The following is a 15,032-nucleotide window of genomic DNA, read 5'->3' on the forward strand; positions in this document are numbered from 1 at the left end:
GGCAGAGCACAGACAGAAGGACATAATACACTTTTACACATGACCCTACAGCTATCTGACTTCCCTCTAGGGGTGTGAGTTCTCATTACCCAGTAGGATCTGCTATGTAGTTTGCGTTCAGTGCTTGTTGAGCTGAAATTTTGCTCTTGTTTTCCAGGAATATCAAAGTACTTTTAGCATTTAGATCAGTTTTACATATTTGTTTGATAGAGAAAGTACTGCTTTCTGTCTTAGTCTGTTTTCTGTGGCTGTAACAGATTTCCAGAAGCTAGGTATTTTATAATGATAGAAATGTATTTATTGAGTAATCTAGAGCCGAGAATGTTCAGTATCAAGGTGCCTGCATCTTTTTATTAAATCATCCCAAGATGTAAAGTGAGAGAAAGTGTGGAAGAGAGCAAGAAGGGGCTGAACTCAATTTACAGTAAGTCCACTCTTCCTATAGCGTTCTTGAGATAACAACATTAATCCATTCAGAGGGCAGAGTCCTCATGACTTAATCACTTCTTTTTAGATTCCACCGTCCAAACTCTTACATTGTGAATTAAGTGTCAAACAAAAGGCCTAATAGCTTTATTCAAAGTTGAGTGTTAGTATAAACAATTACTTTTAAAAAAAATCAGAAATTATTAGAAATTAAACACTGCACATGACTATTTTGGCAGCATTTGTACATTATTAATATTTATTTTGTTGTGACCTTTAAAGCTTCAGTATCATACCCTGTACCATACCCCATGGCTCTCTTCATGTCCCTGCATAGTATATTACACTTAACAGATGTATGCACCTTTCCTTACAGCCCTAGCCCGTACTGACCCTCTTTTCATACGTAAGAGGGCACAGTCATACTGCATATGTTGTGTAGATCCCCACATTCTGGATGCTGTTTGTGCTTTGTCTTTTACAAATACTGACACCTAAGCATCCTTGTTTCTGTAAACACCCATGCATCCTCTTCTTACCCCTGCCTCCCACAGCAAATGTCTAATCTTTCTTCAAGTGTCCGCTCAACTACTGCTTCCTTATGGAAGCCTTCTTCCTCACTTCCAGGCTGCTTAGGTGGCTCTTCCTTCAGTTAGCCGTGGCAGACTTTATACAGTTCCTGAGTTAGTCACATTTTCCTTATTCTCCCCAACTGATGTCTCAGGAAACAGACAGACTGCTTCCTTGAAAGCAGAGATCGATTTTCATTCTAGAAGCTTAACAATACTTACAGAATGTTGGCTCAGGGTAAGCACATAGTACACAGTTGTTGAATGAATGATAATAATGCCTAATACATGTTGGTATATTGTGGTTAGCATAGTAACACCTGGAGTGAACTCCATGAGATGGATTCTTTATCATAGTGCAACAGTTCTCCAGTGTGTAAACTAGCTTAATGAGAACCGGAAGCAGGAGAAAAAAATTACCTAGCATATATCTGAGCAGCAATGGTTTGGTCTTCCTCTGGGCAGATTTCCACAGTAGGTTGCTCAGTTCTTCACAGGGTGAAATAGACTGCTTGGTTGAGTAATTCTGTTAAGACACAAAGTTATTCTCTAGCAATTTGGAGTGGGTTCCCTGTGAGTACATCCCTGGGGTAAGTAGAATCATCTAATATGCTTCACCATCAGCTCAACTGACAGAAACAGTTTAAAATATGATTTGTCTCAAGTGAGGAAGCCTGCCCATTTTTTTTTAAATGCACTTGCCAATTCAGTTATATATATATATATATATATATATATATATATATATAATTTTTTTAAAATTGGTACTAGGAATGGAACTCCTGACCGCACGCTTGCAAGGCAGGTGCTTATGCTGCTGAGCGAAATCCCCAGCCCCCAATTCAGTTATATTAACGGTTTGCACTGCATGTCCTCTCCTTCACAGAACTGAACTGACCTTGGAAACGATGCTATCAGACTCTATGAATGGCTACCTTACTTGCATTTTATTTGTTAGAAATAAATAGTGTCTTAGGAACATTATTATATTACACAGTTATACAACTTTCCTTTGTAAGTGTGTTAGGAAGAAATGTTTTTCTGATTTTACTTATTTATTTATTCTTTGTAGTAGAAATATTTGTGCTTTTGCTGAGCAATTTTAGCTTGCTTTTTCTTGTGGGCACTGTGAACTGTGTAACTGATTAGGCTTACTTTTTAATTTTAATTTATTTATTAGTATACATGTATGACACATAATGACTACTTTCATGATGGGTGCTTGGTCCATGTACATGACACGTCTTAATTCTTTTTTATGCCGCCTTCCTCTCTATCCTTACCCCTTCCTCCACTTCTTGGTCCCCTTTCCATGTGCAGTAGGGCTAGCTCCCTGTTTCCTTTTATCTGTTTTTATGCTTTTCATTTATATTTTTGAATTCTCATAGGGGAGATAGGCTTACCGTTTTTACATGGGGTCATGAAAATTTGTCACCTGCCTTTTGCAATTATATGAAACATCATCATGGATTTAGATAAAAACTTCATTCTCAGCCCTTTTACATTTTCCTGCATTTTTTTCTCTCACCTTCTTTGCTTCTCTTACATTTTTATCTTTCTCATTTGAATTATTTGTGTGTTTTAAAAAGTCTCCTTGAATCATTTTTGAAGCTATCTATCTATCTAGATGTATTTGAAGATTTATAGGTATATGTATCACTATAAATTCATAAAATAACTTGAAGTTGAAAAAAAAGTTAGGCCTATACAGGAAGTACGTTTTAAAAACCGATTGTATCATGGTTACATGTTAAATATTAGTGTTATATTTTTAAGGTATTTAGTAAAATTTTGTTAGATTCCTATTTCCTTTGAAGCTCAGTTCAATAATTACACAAAACTCTAGTTAAACAGGGATGTGGTTAATATTTTAAGGCTATATAATCCATCTTTTATTCAGTGAAAATGTGATGCTGCATTGTGTTCCATTGCACAAATTATAAGTAAAATTATAATGAACCTTGTAAATGTGAATTTGAACTCCACAAAATGTGAAAGAAAAAGCTTGAGTTCTCTTCTTTTTCTGTAAGTAATGAAGACCCACATGAAAATTTGTGTTTATATTGGATCTTATTGTAAGATATAAGTGATAGACTGTGTAGCATAGTGACCAGGGACACTGAAACCTAAATGTAGGGCATAGAGCAGAAGGATTAAGACACAAACTCTGGAGCTAGACCCTTGAGGTTGATAGGTTAGCTCGAAGAGATACAGAGACAAATGAGTTAACCTTGCTGTATTTCACATATCGTATCTGTAATTTAAGGAATTATAATAGTGTATGATGTTTGATTATAAACCCTGGCATGCATTAAGCATGAAGTGATTCTTGGTTATTTGTATTTTTAACATATAACACACACACACACACACACACATATATGGCATAATATTTTAGAACTTTTTTTGTCTGTTTTAATGTCTAGGTCTCTTGCAGCAGAATGGGGTAAATATGGAATGAGATTCAATATAATTCAACCAGGACCTATAAAAACCAAAGTAAGTTTTACTTGGCCATTATAATGTTGTAAATGATTGAAGAATGAAATAGTATTAGATGTGCTCTGATTGTGTGTGATGGGCTTTTCCTGAAGCTGTGCTTTATAGGGAAGAGGTTTTCCCCGTTGTTCAGTGTAAGACATAATGACTTAGCCATGGTTCTGGCAGCAGTGTAACTTTGCAATAAGACCTGTTTCAATTGCTTAATCTTTTAGCATCTTTTATATCATCAATTTTGGCAGTTTTTCTAATATGCTTCTATTACTGTAAATGTGTTACTGTCCCATATTTCTTAATTTTTACCACATTTTAAGATTCTTAATATTTTGACTGACAGTCTTTTCTTCTCAAATCATGGAAATAGAACTGTATTTTTAGTTTAAAAGGGGCTGTACAAATTTGTCATGAGGTGTGGCCTTGCTATTTGTAGCACTGCCTTTGACTCACGTCTGTGCCTTTTCATGTTCAATGATGCATGTCATCTAACTCCTACATCTGTCTGATTAAACAGCCTCTGAAGGCATGCATGTCTCCTCTCATAATAATCCTTACAGATTCCCCCTGCAACTCATAATTATCACTAATGTTATTAATGAGGTTTCACAGAATGTCCACAGGTTCTCTGTTTTCTACTGTGAGCACCAAAACTCCACTCATGCCTCTCTCTGTTTTCAAGTAAACCTAGAATTTACAATTCCAGCTAAGATACAGATTGGAAATTCATTCAAAATGCATAAACACATTGGAAATAGTGTTACAAGACATTTTGGTGGTTGGTAGCCCTGCAGTATTAAATATTAATGTGGAAATCACCATATTAGTTTGGTTTAGCAGTTTAATGGGTAGAAAATGAAAATTAAAAAAAAAAACACCTGAGTGAAATTTGCTTGAAGATCTTATTTTTCCAGTATTTGAATGGTAAAAAAATCTTAACACATTAGTGAAATAATACTTCAAAAGCACATATTAAAACATGATTCAGGGTAGCCCAGTGCTAAGCATAACCAGAAAAGAACTTATAGAAACATCTTTCTTGGACCTCAATATCTACAAATAGTCACCTGCCCTTTATATATTTATTGACTGCCTACAGTGTGCAATTGTACTGAGAAGGATGCCAAAACATTTGTGACAAAATGTTTGCTGTCAAGGAACTTGTAGTCTAGCAATACAGATAAGAACCTTACACAGATATAGGTATGCAGTTTTGATGAGATTAAAAGAAAACTGAAATGAACAATATCAAAGCAGGATTGGGACCAAAACTACTTTTGTCCTGGCTGCTTTACATCTGGCCGGGACAACTGGAAATCTCTCCAGAAATTGTTTGTTATATCCCAGTACCTCTATCATTGGAGAAAAAAATTAGTCTTTAAGGCTCTAGTACAGAAAGATGCAGACGTTTTTCTTAATTAGCTTACATATATACACCTCTTTGTCTCCTCCTGCGTATCATTAACATAAAGAGAAATTTTCTTATTATTTTGTATGCTTCACTACTTCTTATTTTATTAACCTATAAACTACAGGAGTATAGTATCCATATACTATCTGCTTTCAGGTGTGGTTTAGAAGATTGAGTGAGAAGTAAGAATGAAGACTAAAACATAAAGCACACAAATGAAATACGAGCTTTTCTGCCCAAATAGAAGAAAAGGTGCCACCTCCTAAAAATTTCCTACTTGGGTCACTTTCCTGTGTTTAATAAATGAATTAACAGTAGTGCTATTTCTATCACAGAAGCTTGTATATATTTCAGAATATTTTGGTATATATTTGCTCACTTGATCTTTACAACAACTTTGTGAGTTAGCTATGGTACATGTCCTGATTTTCCAAAGAAGAAATGAAAGTAAAACATCATTTTCCATGCATTTTTTTTTAAATGACCTGCTTGAGCCTAAAGTAAATGTGAAAGGATTTTGTAAAATGCTATTTCTTACTGGGCTAAAGTATAGTGAGGATACTATATAGTAACATTCCATTTTAGGTAGATTTGTTTCTAAAATAGGAAGAGGATTGTATTTAAACATACACACACACATACACATGCAGCCTAATTGTTTTCTTAATTTTTAAGGGTGCCTTCAGCCGCATGGACCCAACTGGAACATTCGAGAAAGATATGATTGACAGAATTCCTTGTGGTCGGCTTGGGACTGCAGAAGAGCTTGCAAATCTTGCTATTTTCCTTTGCAGTGATTATGCTTCCTGGATTAGTGGTGCAGTAAGTATTGTTTTATCTCTTGACTTTTTTGGAGGGATGGGTGAAGAGACCTATTTTGGAACCAATCCTGATAAGAATAAATGTACATGTAATTTAGAGTATTTACTTAGCCATAAAATAATGTAAAACTATTTTATACATATATTTTTCAGCCTATGAAGTTTATTTCATGATAAATAATTTTATTAGATGTAAGTTACCCTGGTAGATATGGCTTTAAGATGACCTTTAAGATTGAGTGGAATTTTGAAATTGTAGAGATGTTAGAAAGAAGATTCTAAATAGAATAAAACAATTTAATTTTAATCATAAGTATTATCTCTTTTTTTTTTATTTAAGGAGAAAAGAAAAAAAAGTGAAAGAGTACAAGTTATACAGATTTACAGAAGAAAAAAATGAACAGTAGGAAATCACTAGTTAATGGATTACATATTGCCATCTTAAAAATAATTGTTCAAGTCACAAAATTAAAGCTTGTAGAGTGGACATTCCAACAATGATACTGCAAACAGTTCTGTTCAATGATCCAATAAAACTCTGTGATATCATTTTCTATCTTATACACTTAAATATACATGCAGTTATATAGTTTAGAGCACTTTCTTTTCCTCTCCTTTGTACAATAACTATTACACATTTTGGGTTTCATTGCTCCCATGGTTCTTATTGCTTTTTTGGAAGAGAGTAAAACCAAATAAGTATTATCTCTTAACACTTGAGTTTTCATTGGAAGTTTGCAGAAGAGTTTCATCTGATTAGAAAGGTAAAATGGATAAGAGTTCAGAAACTTTTAAATGAAGTTAGTTTCAGAGTTTTTAATGTTTTTTTCAGGTCATTAGATTTGATGGTGGAGAGGAAGCATTTATTTCAGGTGAATTCAACAGCTTAAGAAAGGTAATGCCTTTTTGTGTATCTAACATAATATTAGCAGCTAGGATGCTGGGCTTTAAAACCACTCGAGAACCTCATTAAATCGACATTTTCTTCTCATGTCAGGTCACCAAAGAAGAATGGGACACAATAGAAGGACTCATTCGAAATACAAAAGGCTCCTGAAGTCACTGTGGCTCTCATCCAAAATATAGTCCAAATTAGGACGTGGAAATGTTATAAACTGACTGTAATCTTTTGAATATTTTGAATTCTAATAAAGTTTCTAATACCAAACATTTGCTGACTGCATACTATTGCGCCAGGCCAGTGGTAGCCATTTGTGTATTTAAATGTAAGTAAGAGGGTAATCATCTCTTAAAACACATTTTTTAAAAAATTTAGGTGGATAAGAGTAGGTACAGGCTTTCATAGAGGTAAAAAGTCCTTTGAAGCACAGAGCAAGGAAGATGTTCTTTGTAATTTGGAAAATCAAGAGAAACCTAATGAGGGAAGCAGTATTTAGTTACGTATTATACCCTAGGTATTGTGTGAAACAATGAAATTAAAAGATCTACCATAAATTTGAATAGAATCTATCTTTCCAGAATATTTGTTTTCATTTAGACTTGTGAATTATCCTCTCTAGAGAGTTTTATATTAACTCAAACCTTGCATTTTTATAAGAACTTATTTTGTAGCTAGATGTTTTATTTAGTACCTAATAACATATGGCTCTTCTCCCTCGAAACTTCATTATCCAGCAGGATAGACAGACCTGTAAATAATTATGTATGTTACATTGTGATAAACATTGTTCCAGCAGTACTAAGGTGTGGAGGAAGAAAGAGTCCATTGTGTCTCCAACTTTAGAGTAAATTGCACTTATAACATAGCATTCCCTCTCAGCTTTAAAAGAACAGATTTCTCTGCACAGAGATGAACAAAGTTCAAAATATTCTCTGAATAATTTAATTAAATTTTGTATTTGTGCTGGCTAGTTTGCAATAAGAATTAGATAATAGGCCAGTCTTCAGTCTAAAACTTATAATTTTGAGCCTATTATGTTTTTAAAGTCCATTTTGCATTCATACGGACCACTCACTTGCTAGTCTGATTATCTCCTTTCTTTGACTAGATTCTCTCTCCATTTGAAAAGATCCACAGACTAATTCAACTTTATTATTTGAATGACATTCACTATGCTTCTCATAGGAACTCCTTATACATTGACAGTTAATTATGTACGTAAATTGCATCTATTATGAATAACATACAAATAAGATGTTATATATTTAGAATAAGGAGCCTTGATGCTCTATATTTACTAGCTTTGTATACTTTTTCTGCATCGTCTTTCACTGCAGATACTCAGTCTCTATTTAAGTCTCATATTTATCTTTATTTTTGTTTCTCTTATCCACATCTTTCTTCTTTTTAAATTGTTAGTATTTCTAGTAGTGTTAAAAAATAAAAAGTACCAATGGTTATATGATTAATAGTGATACGTGCTTCATGACTGCTACTTTTCATCACCTGTAAGAGTATAGTATTTATACACTGTCTGCTCCAAGGTGTTGTTATGAAGATTTAAGTGAGAAGAAACAAGAAAAACACTGACATAATAAAGCACACAAATGAAAAGCGGGCTTTCCTATCTTTCACATCCTTTCATTTTTAAAACATGACTATCTTAGTGAAAGTAATAGTACAAAGAATAGGTAAAGAAAAACTAATCCCTAGAAGAAAAACTCTGGAGTATTATTTTCTGCCTCTTCTTTTTTATGCGTTTATTAAAGTAGTCTGTGTGTATATATTTTGCAGTGTCTGTTGTACTCCCTGCTCCATAGCTAACATTCTGTAGCAATTAACTGTTTCTTTTTTTGTGGCATACACTTCTGTTTTTTAATGCTATCTACTTGTTTTTCTATTTCTTGAAATGTTAGAAAGTTATTTATTCTTCTAATTTTTTTTTTGAGACAAGGTTTCACCATGCAGTTGAGACAGGCTTTAAATTCAATTTGCAGCCCAGCTGCCCTTGGGATTGGGATTAATATGTATAGAGCAAGTATAAGGACTAGGGTCGGGGCTATGATAAAGAGGAGAATTCAGGAGGTTGATGGGTGAAGTGGCTCTTTAATAAATAGTTGTAGTGCATCTGTGATTGCTTGTGAAGGTAGGGTCCAGTGAGATTTGTTCCTTTACATATTTGTATGTAGCCAAGAATTTTTCATTCTGTTAAGGTAAGAAATGCTATGGCTAGGAGAAAGGAATAATTAATAGAAAAAATTTGATTGTGAACATAAATGTTAAGGAGAGGAGTTGAACTTCTGAATGTAAAGTTTTAAGTTTTATGTAATTTATCACGATCTTAAACTTTTCTTGGGTTGTGAATGAAATAACTTCAAATGTAATATGATATCATCTTTTAGTTATTAAGGTATATTTGATTAATTGCTTCATTTCTCTTGTCCTTTTATACTGGGAGAAATTTGTAATAGAAACTGACCTGGGTTACTCCAGTCTGAACTCAAATCACTTTAATCATTGACGAAATGAACTCTTAATAGTGGCTGCACCATTAGGATTTCCTGATCCAACATCAGGGTTGTAAACCCTAACTGTCAATATAAACTCTGAAACAGGATTGTGTTGTTATCCCTAAGGTAACTTGGTTCATTGATCAAAATGTTTTTGGATCAATTAATGATGGTAGACTGTGACTTGTGTCTATGTTAATATCATTCTAAGGATTTGTTCTCCGAGGTCAACCCAACCAAAATTATTAATTCAAATCTTATTTTTATGTTCTTACAAACTGGAAGTGGTAAAGAATAAATTAAAGCTCCATAGAATCTTCTGTCTTATTAGTCGATCCTCAGCTCTGCACAGGGAGGTCAGTTTCACTGACTGAAAGCAAGAAACAGTTAAATTCTCATTGGGCCTTCATGCAAGTCCTCATTTAAAGGACAAGTGATTATGCTACCTTTGCACAGTCAGGACACTGTGGACATTAAACTGACTTGTCACCGGGCAGGCAGTTCCTCTAATTCTTGGAGTGCTAGAGGTGATGTTTTTGGTAAACAGGTGGGATCTATGTTTGCTGAGTACCTTTTGCTTTTTTCAGCCTTTCCTGAATAGGACTCCTGTGTCAGGTTAATAACTTTTAATAAAGTGGTGCACGCTTGTAATCCCAGCACCTGGGATGCTGATGCAGAATGACTATTGTGAGTTCGAGAGCAGTCTGGGATACAAAGTGAGCTCAAGGCCAGCCCAAACTGCATACTGAAATTCTGTCTCAAAAAGACAAAAAAAAAAAAAAAAAAAAAAAAAGGGGGAAAAATCTTCCTACTGTAGGCCAAATGCTTTGGTTTAAGCTACACTTGTTTTCCAAGCACAATTTTCAGTATGCTTACCTTGTTAGGACCTGTCTCCTCTCACACTGTATTGATTTTAGAGTTTAAAAATTTAAATATTTGAGGAGGGTAACAGGTGGTGTATATGTGCTTCATGGCCTGGTTCAATTAAGCTCTCTATTCTTAATTTACTACTAAATCCTCCTTGGATCTTTAATTTGCAAAAAGATTTATGTTGAATTGTTCTTTTGATAAGAAAACGTGGCCCATTTCTTCCCACCTCATGGGCTACACTTTGACCTAACGTTTTTGTGTGATATACTTGTGCTTACTTTAACTCCATAGTGGGGCTTGTTGAAGATGGCGGTAGACAGGCTGAATTAGCAAGCAGAGATGAGGTGAACGGAGGGAGGTTTATCAACTATAGAAGAGGCTCCTCCAGGTGGATGTAAAGCACTGCCACGTCCTTTGAGTTTTAAGCTGTTGCTAGTAGTTCTCAGGTGAAAGCTTTTATTGTAAAATTTTTATGTTTATGGCTAAGTATAGTGGCTGTCTAATCCCAGTTTAAACCTTAGCTTTTGTGCATTTAGATATATTAAGATTACTTTCGTTTTTGGCTCATTTTATCTGAAGTTTTTTATAACCCAGATAAAATTTAATCTTATTTTTCAGTTCTGTAAAACACTTTTTACCCTGGAATTTATTAATTTCTGTTAATGGTATGATTACAGTGGCTGGCACAAAATTTACCAGTCCTAATATTTGTTGCATGACTTAGTCAAACTTTTTGGCTAATAATTTTTATTACTGGGGTGTGGCAAAGCAAGGTGTTATGAGCTACTGTATAATGTGCTTCATACCTGCTCCTTTTGATCTTTTTGATTTAGAGGGCATTCTCACCAGTGTGATGACTCTTGCATGTATAGTTCTTCTAACTATTAATAAAAAAGCCAGGACCAAACCTACTGTTTGTGGGTTATAAAACTCATCTAGGCATTTTCAATGCCCTGTTTTATATATAAGCTACTTGGGAGTGTGAATAGATAGAAGTAGTCAAGTATTCTTTAGAGTTGCCAACTTAACTAAGGAGAATGACCCTTTTAGAAGTAGGACGGAGGACAATGATAGGTAGTGTGACCTCATAGGAGATAGTTTGGGCTACTGTTCGTAGTGCTCCAATGAGTGCATATTTGGAGTTAGATGCTCATCCCAATCATAGCAATCTTCCTGCCTCAGCCTCCTAATTGCTGGAATTACAGGCATGTGCCACCACACCCAGTTTTAGAAAGTTCATTGACTTTTTTCCATGAATAATAGTTTATCACTCTTATCCCATTTCCATACCTACAATCCACTTCCTGCCTTTCACTAGATGCATAAATGTGCATACACCCTTCCCCTCCATTAATTCTACAAATATATCCATATCCCTGTTTTTTTATTAAATAGGTATTATATTTACATTTTTATAGCTTTAAAAATATTCCTCAATGTTTTTTCAAACTCCTTTTATTTATTTTTCTTGGTACCAGGACACTCATGACCTGTGCTTGCCAGGAAGGCACTGTGCCACTGAACTATATCCCCAGCCCTTCTAACTAGTTTTTAAAAATTAAAATAACTTATTTTTCTTCAAACATGCTTATTGGTACCTCTTTTGCCAATGTATTTTAATAGTTATTATTTTTGATTGACAAGTCATAGTTGGATACAATTATGGAAGTACAATCTCATGATTTGATATACCATGTGGAACGATTAAATCAAACTAGTTAACAAATCCATCACCTAGCTTACTTACATCATTTTTATTGTGAAATATCTGAAATTTATTCTTTTTTAAAAAATTTATTTTTTAAGAGGGTAAAATTAAACATAACAAAACAGAACAAAACAGATAATAAAGAAAACAATGTTAAAAAACAGATTTCAAAGCAAGACAACTGGAAATCTTCACTGTCTATCATATTGTCTCTTGGTTTCTTCTAAATAGTTGTCCATATCTTTACATACAATGGATTCACACAAAACAAAATAGTATAAAACTGATCAGAATAGGATGATGAAGGCATTTTAGGTCTTCAAGACCATACAAAAGGTAAGTCAACAATGGCTGCCATACTGTCTCTTATTCTTTTCAAAATGGCTGTCCGTCCCTTCATGTATGTTGAAATTAAATAAAACAAACAGACTAAAATCACTCTGAACAGAGACTAATAGCATTGCTGGATTTCACATCATGATTTTACGGAATCAGCACTGGATACCTTAATGTCCCTTTTTCTTCAAAGTAGCAGTCATTTCATCATGCATTATATAATCGATTTTCATAAACTTTTTAGAAGTTCTATGCATGCATGAGTCTCTACATGTATCCTTTCTGTATTAGAGGGAAAAGCAAGACAAAACAAAACAAAATTCCTAGAAATACATGAAACAAAAAGGCATATAAACAACAATAGCAAAGATCCCAGGACACTGACAATATAGGCCTTCAAAACAAGGTGGTATAAGCATACTAGGGTTGTTATTTTACATAATATCTTCAAGAGTTCCTCATATTTTTTTTTTTAATTTTTATTTAAGGAGAAAAGAGAAGAAAGAAAAAAAAACAGTGAAGGGGTACAAGTTATACAGATTTACAGAATAAAAAAATGCGCAGTAGGAAATCACTAGTTAATGGATTACATATTGCCATCTTAGAAATAATTGTTCAAGTCACAAAATTAAAGCTTGTAGAGTGGACATTCCAACAATGATACTGCAAACAGTTCTGTTCAATGATCCAATAAAACTCTGTGATATCATTTTCTATCTTATACTTTTAAATATACATGCAGTTATATAGTTTAGAGCACTTTCTTTTCCTCTCTTTTGTACAGTGACTATTACACATTTTGGGTTTCATTGCTCCCACGGTTCTTGTTGCTTTTTTGGAAGAGAGTAAAACCAAATGTGACATAACAGAACAGAATCGGTCAAGTCAAAAGGGTGGACATAATATATAATATAAAAACATAATACAAGGTGATCAACAATGGTTACCATAATGCCTCCCGCTATTTCTAATAGAATTGCCTATATCATTAGTTGTAATACAATTGAACAAAACCGTAAAGAATAAAACCGACAAAACCAAAACATTGGAGATATTGTAGGTCTTCAAAAGTAGATAAAAGTCAACGAGAATGGGCGTTATAATGAATCTCATTATCTTCTCAGCTGATGCCTAAACTTTCGAACCTGATACTATCCAGCAAAACAGAATATAGGAACCTCAGTCAAAAACAAGATGGTGAGAGTAATACAGGGCTTCAAATCGAGATAATAGAAAGTCAAAGTGGGTTACTATATTATATCCTGCTATATTTTTCCCTGTAATTAAATGGATAAAAATAAAAAAGTAAATAATGGAGTGGAGATTGAGAAAAAAGAGGGCATAACAGCGAAACAGGGCAGATCAAAACATAACCATTTAAGCAGAATAGTGTTTCACCACCAGCTAATCCTGACCCAAAAATAGTTACCATATTGACTCCCTCCCTGAAGTCCTTGAGTACAACTTCATATACTGTAGCATTAAGTATATCAAAACAATGTAAATCCATTTAAGAGAATGACAGCATTATAGAGTATTTAGAATCGACTAACAGAAAATGAACAATGGTCTCTGTATAATCTCCTTGTCTTTAAAAGGTTTTTTCTTATACTATCGTACATAGCAAAATCCAATAAGATACAACCTGTTTAGACCATTGGAGACAGAAGAACAAAAGCTAGATGAGACTTCAAAACAAGATGGTACTAAATCAGCATTACCTATTAAGATGTCATTTTCTCCAAAAAAAGCTGTTCCTATCATCCAATCTTCTCTGTCTCATTTCTGTTGAGCTCTTTTTCTGTCAGTAGCTGTCAGTTTGTCTTCTTCGTTTTGTTCTCTGCTCTATTCATTGTGGCCTCCCTGCCCCTATTTCTGGGTTCTTTGTATTTTTCTTTTTTTAGAATATCCTGCAATACTTTCTGTAGGTTTGAATTGGTGGTTGCAAATTCCCCCAGTTCCTCTTTATCTTGGAAGCACCTCGTTTTTCCATCAATTTCCAGGGACAGTTGTGCAGGATATCTCAATCTTGGCTGTAGATTATTATCTTTCAAAGCTTGAATTATTTCTCCCCATGCTCTTCGTGATTTGATGGTTTGTGAAGAGAAATCTGCTGTAATTTTGATGGGTCTTCCCTTGTAAGTGATCTGTTTCTTGTCTCTTACAGCTTTTAATATTCTGTTCTTGTATTGAATTTCTGGAATTTTTATTATTATATGCCTGGGTGTTTCTCTGTTAGGGTTGTAGGTAGCTGGGGTCCTGTATGCCTCATACATTTGAGTATCTTTACCTTTTGCTAAATTAGGAAAATTCTCCTGGATTATTTCTGTGAGTAGCTTTTGTAGTTCACTTGTTTGTGTCCCTACTTCTTCTTTTATGTTCTTAATCCTTAAGTTATGGCTCCTCTTATCATCTTCTTGTCTTTGTATTATTGCTGTGTGTTTCTTTGTTATTTTTAAGAAGTTTTTCATTTCATTCTCCCATGTTTCAAGTCTGCCCTCCAATTCAGATAGTCTGTCCTTAGTTTCTTTCAAGCTGTTATGCCAGTCTTGGGTAGACTTCTTGATTTCTTGGTAGTCCCTTTGCACCTGCTTCACATACTCAATGCTTTCTCTGTTTTCTCCATCAAGCAATTCTCCCCTCTTTTTCTGTTCTTCCACTCCACCATCTGCTTTTTCCTGGGTGGTGCTTAGCATTTCTCTAACTATTCTGCATACTTCTAGCTTCAGGTCATTGATAACTTCATTCCTGAATTGGTCTATGAGGCTCTCTAAATGGCGCTTAATGTATATTGGTACAGTGTCCACTATTGCCTGATTCTCAGGATTGGGGGTCGAGGAGCCTTTTTTGTTGCTTCCCTTCCCCATATTTTCTGTTCCTTATAAAATGTAATCTTACACAGGAGGCCCGGCTTCCCTGCCTGTCAGCCACAGCTTGATCAAATTGCGCTGGCTAGTTTTTCCCGCTCACCTCTGCGCCCCAGGGAG

The 15,032-nt window shown here is 34.5% G+C and overlaps 1 protein-coding gene across 1 annotated transcript in view; it reads left to right on the forward strand.

Moving 5' to 3' along the window:
• Decr1 (2,4-dienoyl-CoA reductase 1) overlaps positions 1–6,888 on the forward strand; it is a 40,261-nt gene extending 33,373 nt beyond the window's left edge. The window contains exons 7-10 of the mRNA XM_003479888.5: positions 3,422–3,494; positions 5,575–5,721; positions 6,553–6,615; positions 6,718–6,888. Coding sequence (XP_003479936.2) covers positions 3,422–3,494; positions 5,575–5,721; positions 6,553–6,615; positions 6,718–6,777 — 343 coding nt within the window. The 3' untranslated portion in view covers positions 6,778–6,888. The remainder of the gene's footprint in view (positions 1–3,421; positions 3,495–5,574; positions 5,722–6,552; positions 6,616–6,717) is intronic.
• The last annotated feature ends 8,144 nt before the right edge of the window (positions 6,889–15,032 follow it).

Source organism: Cavia porcellus, unplaced genomic scaffold (assembly GCF_034190915.1).
Source record: "Cavia porcellus strain 051 isolate PalLab524CR breed Dunkin Hartley unplaced genomic scaffold, mCavPor4.1 scaffold_10, whole genome shotgun sequence".
In the NCBI taxonomy this organism is placed as follows: domain Eukaryota; kingdom Metazoa; phylum Chordata; class Mammalia; order Rodentia; family Caviidae; genus Cavia; species Cavia porcellus.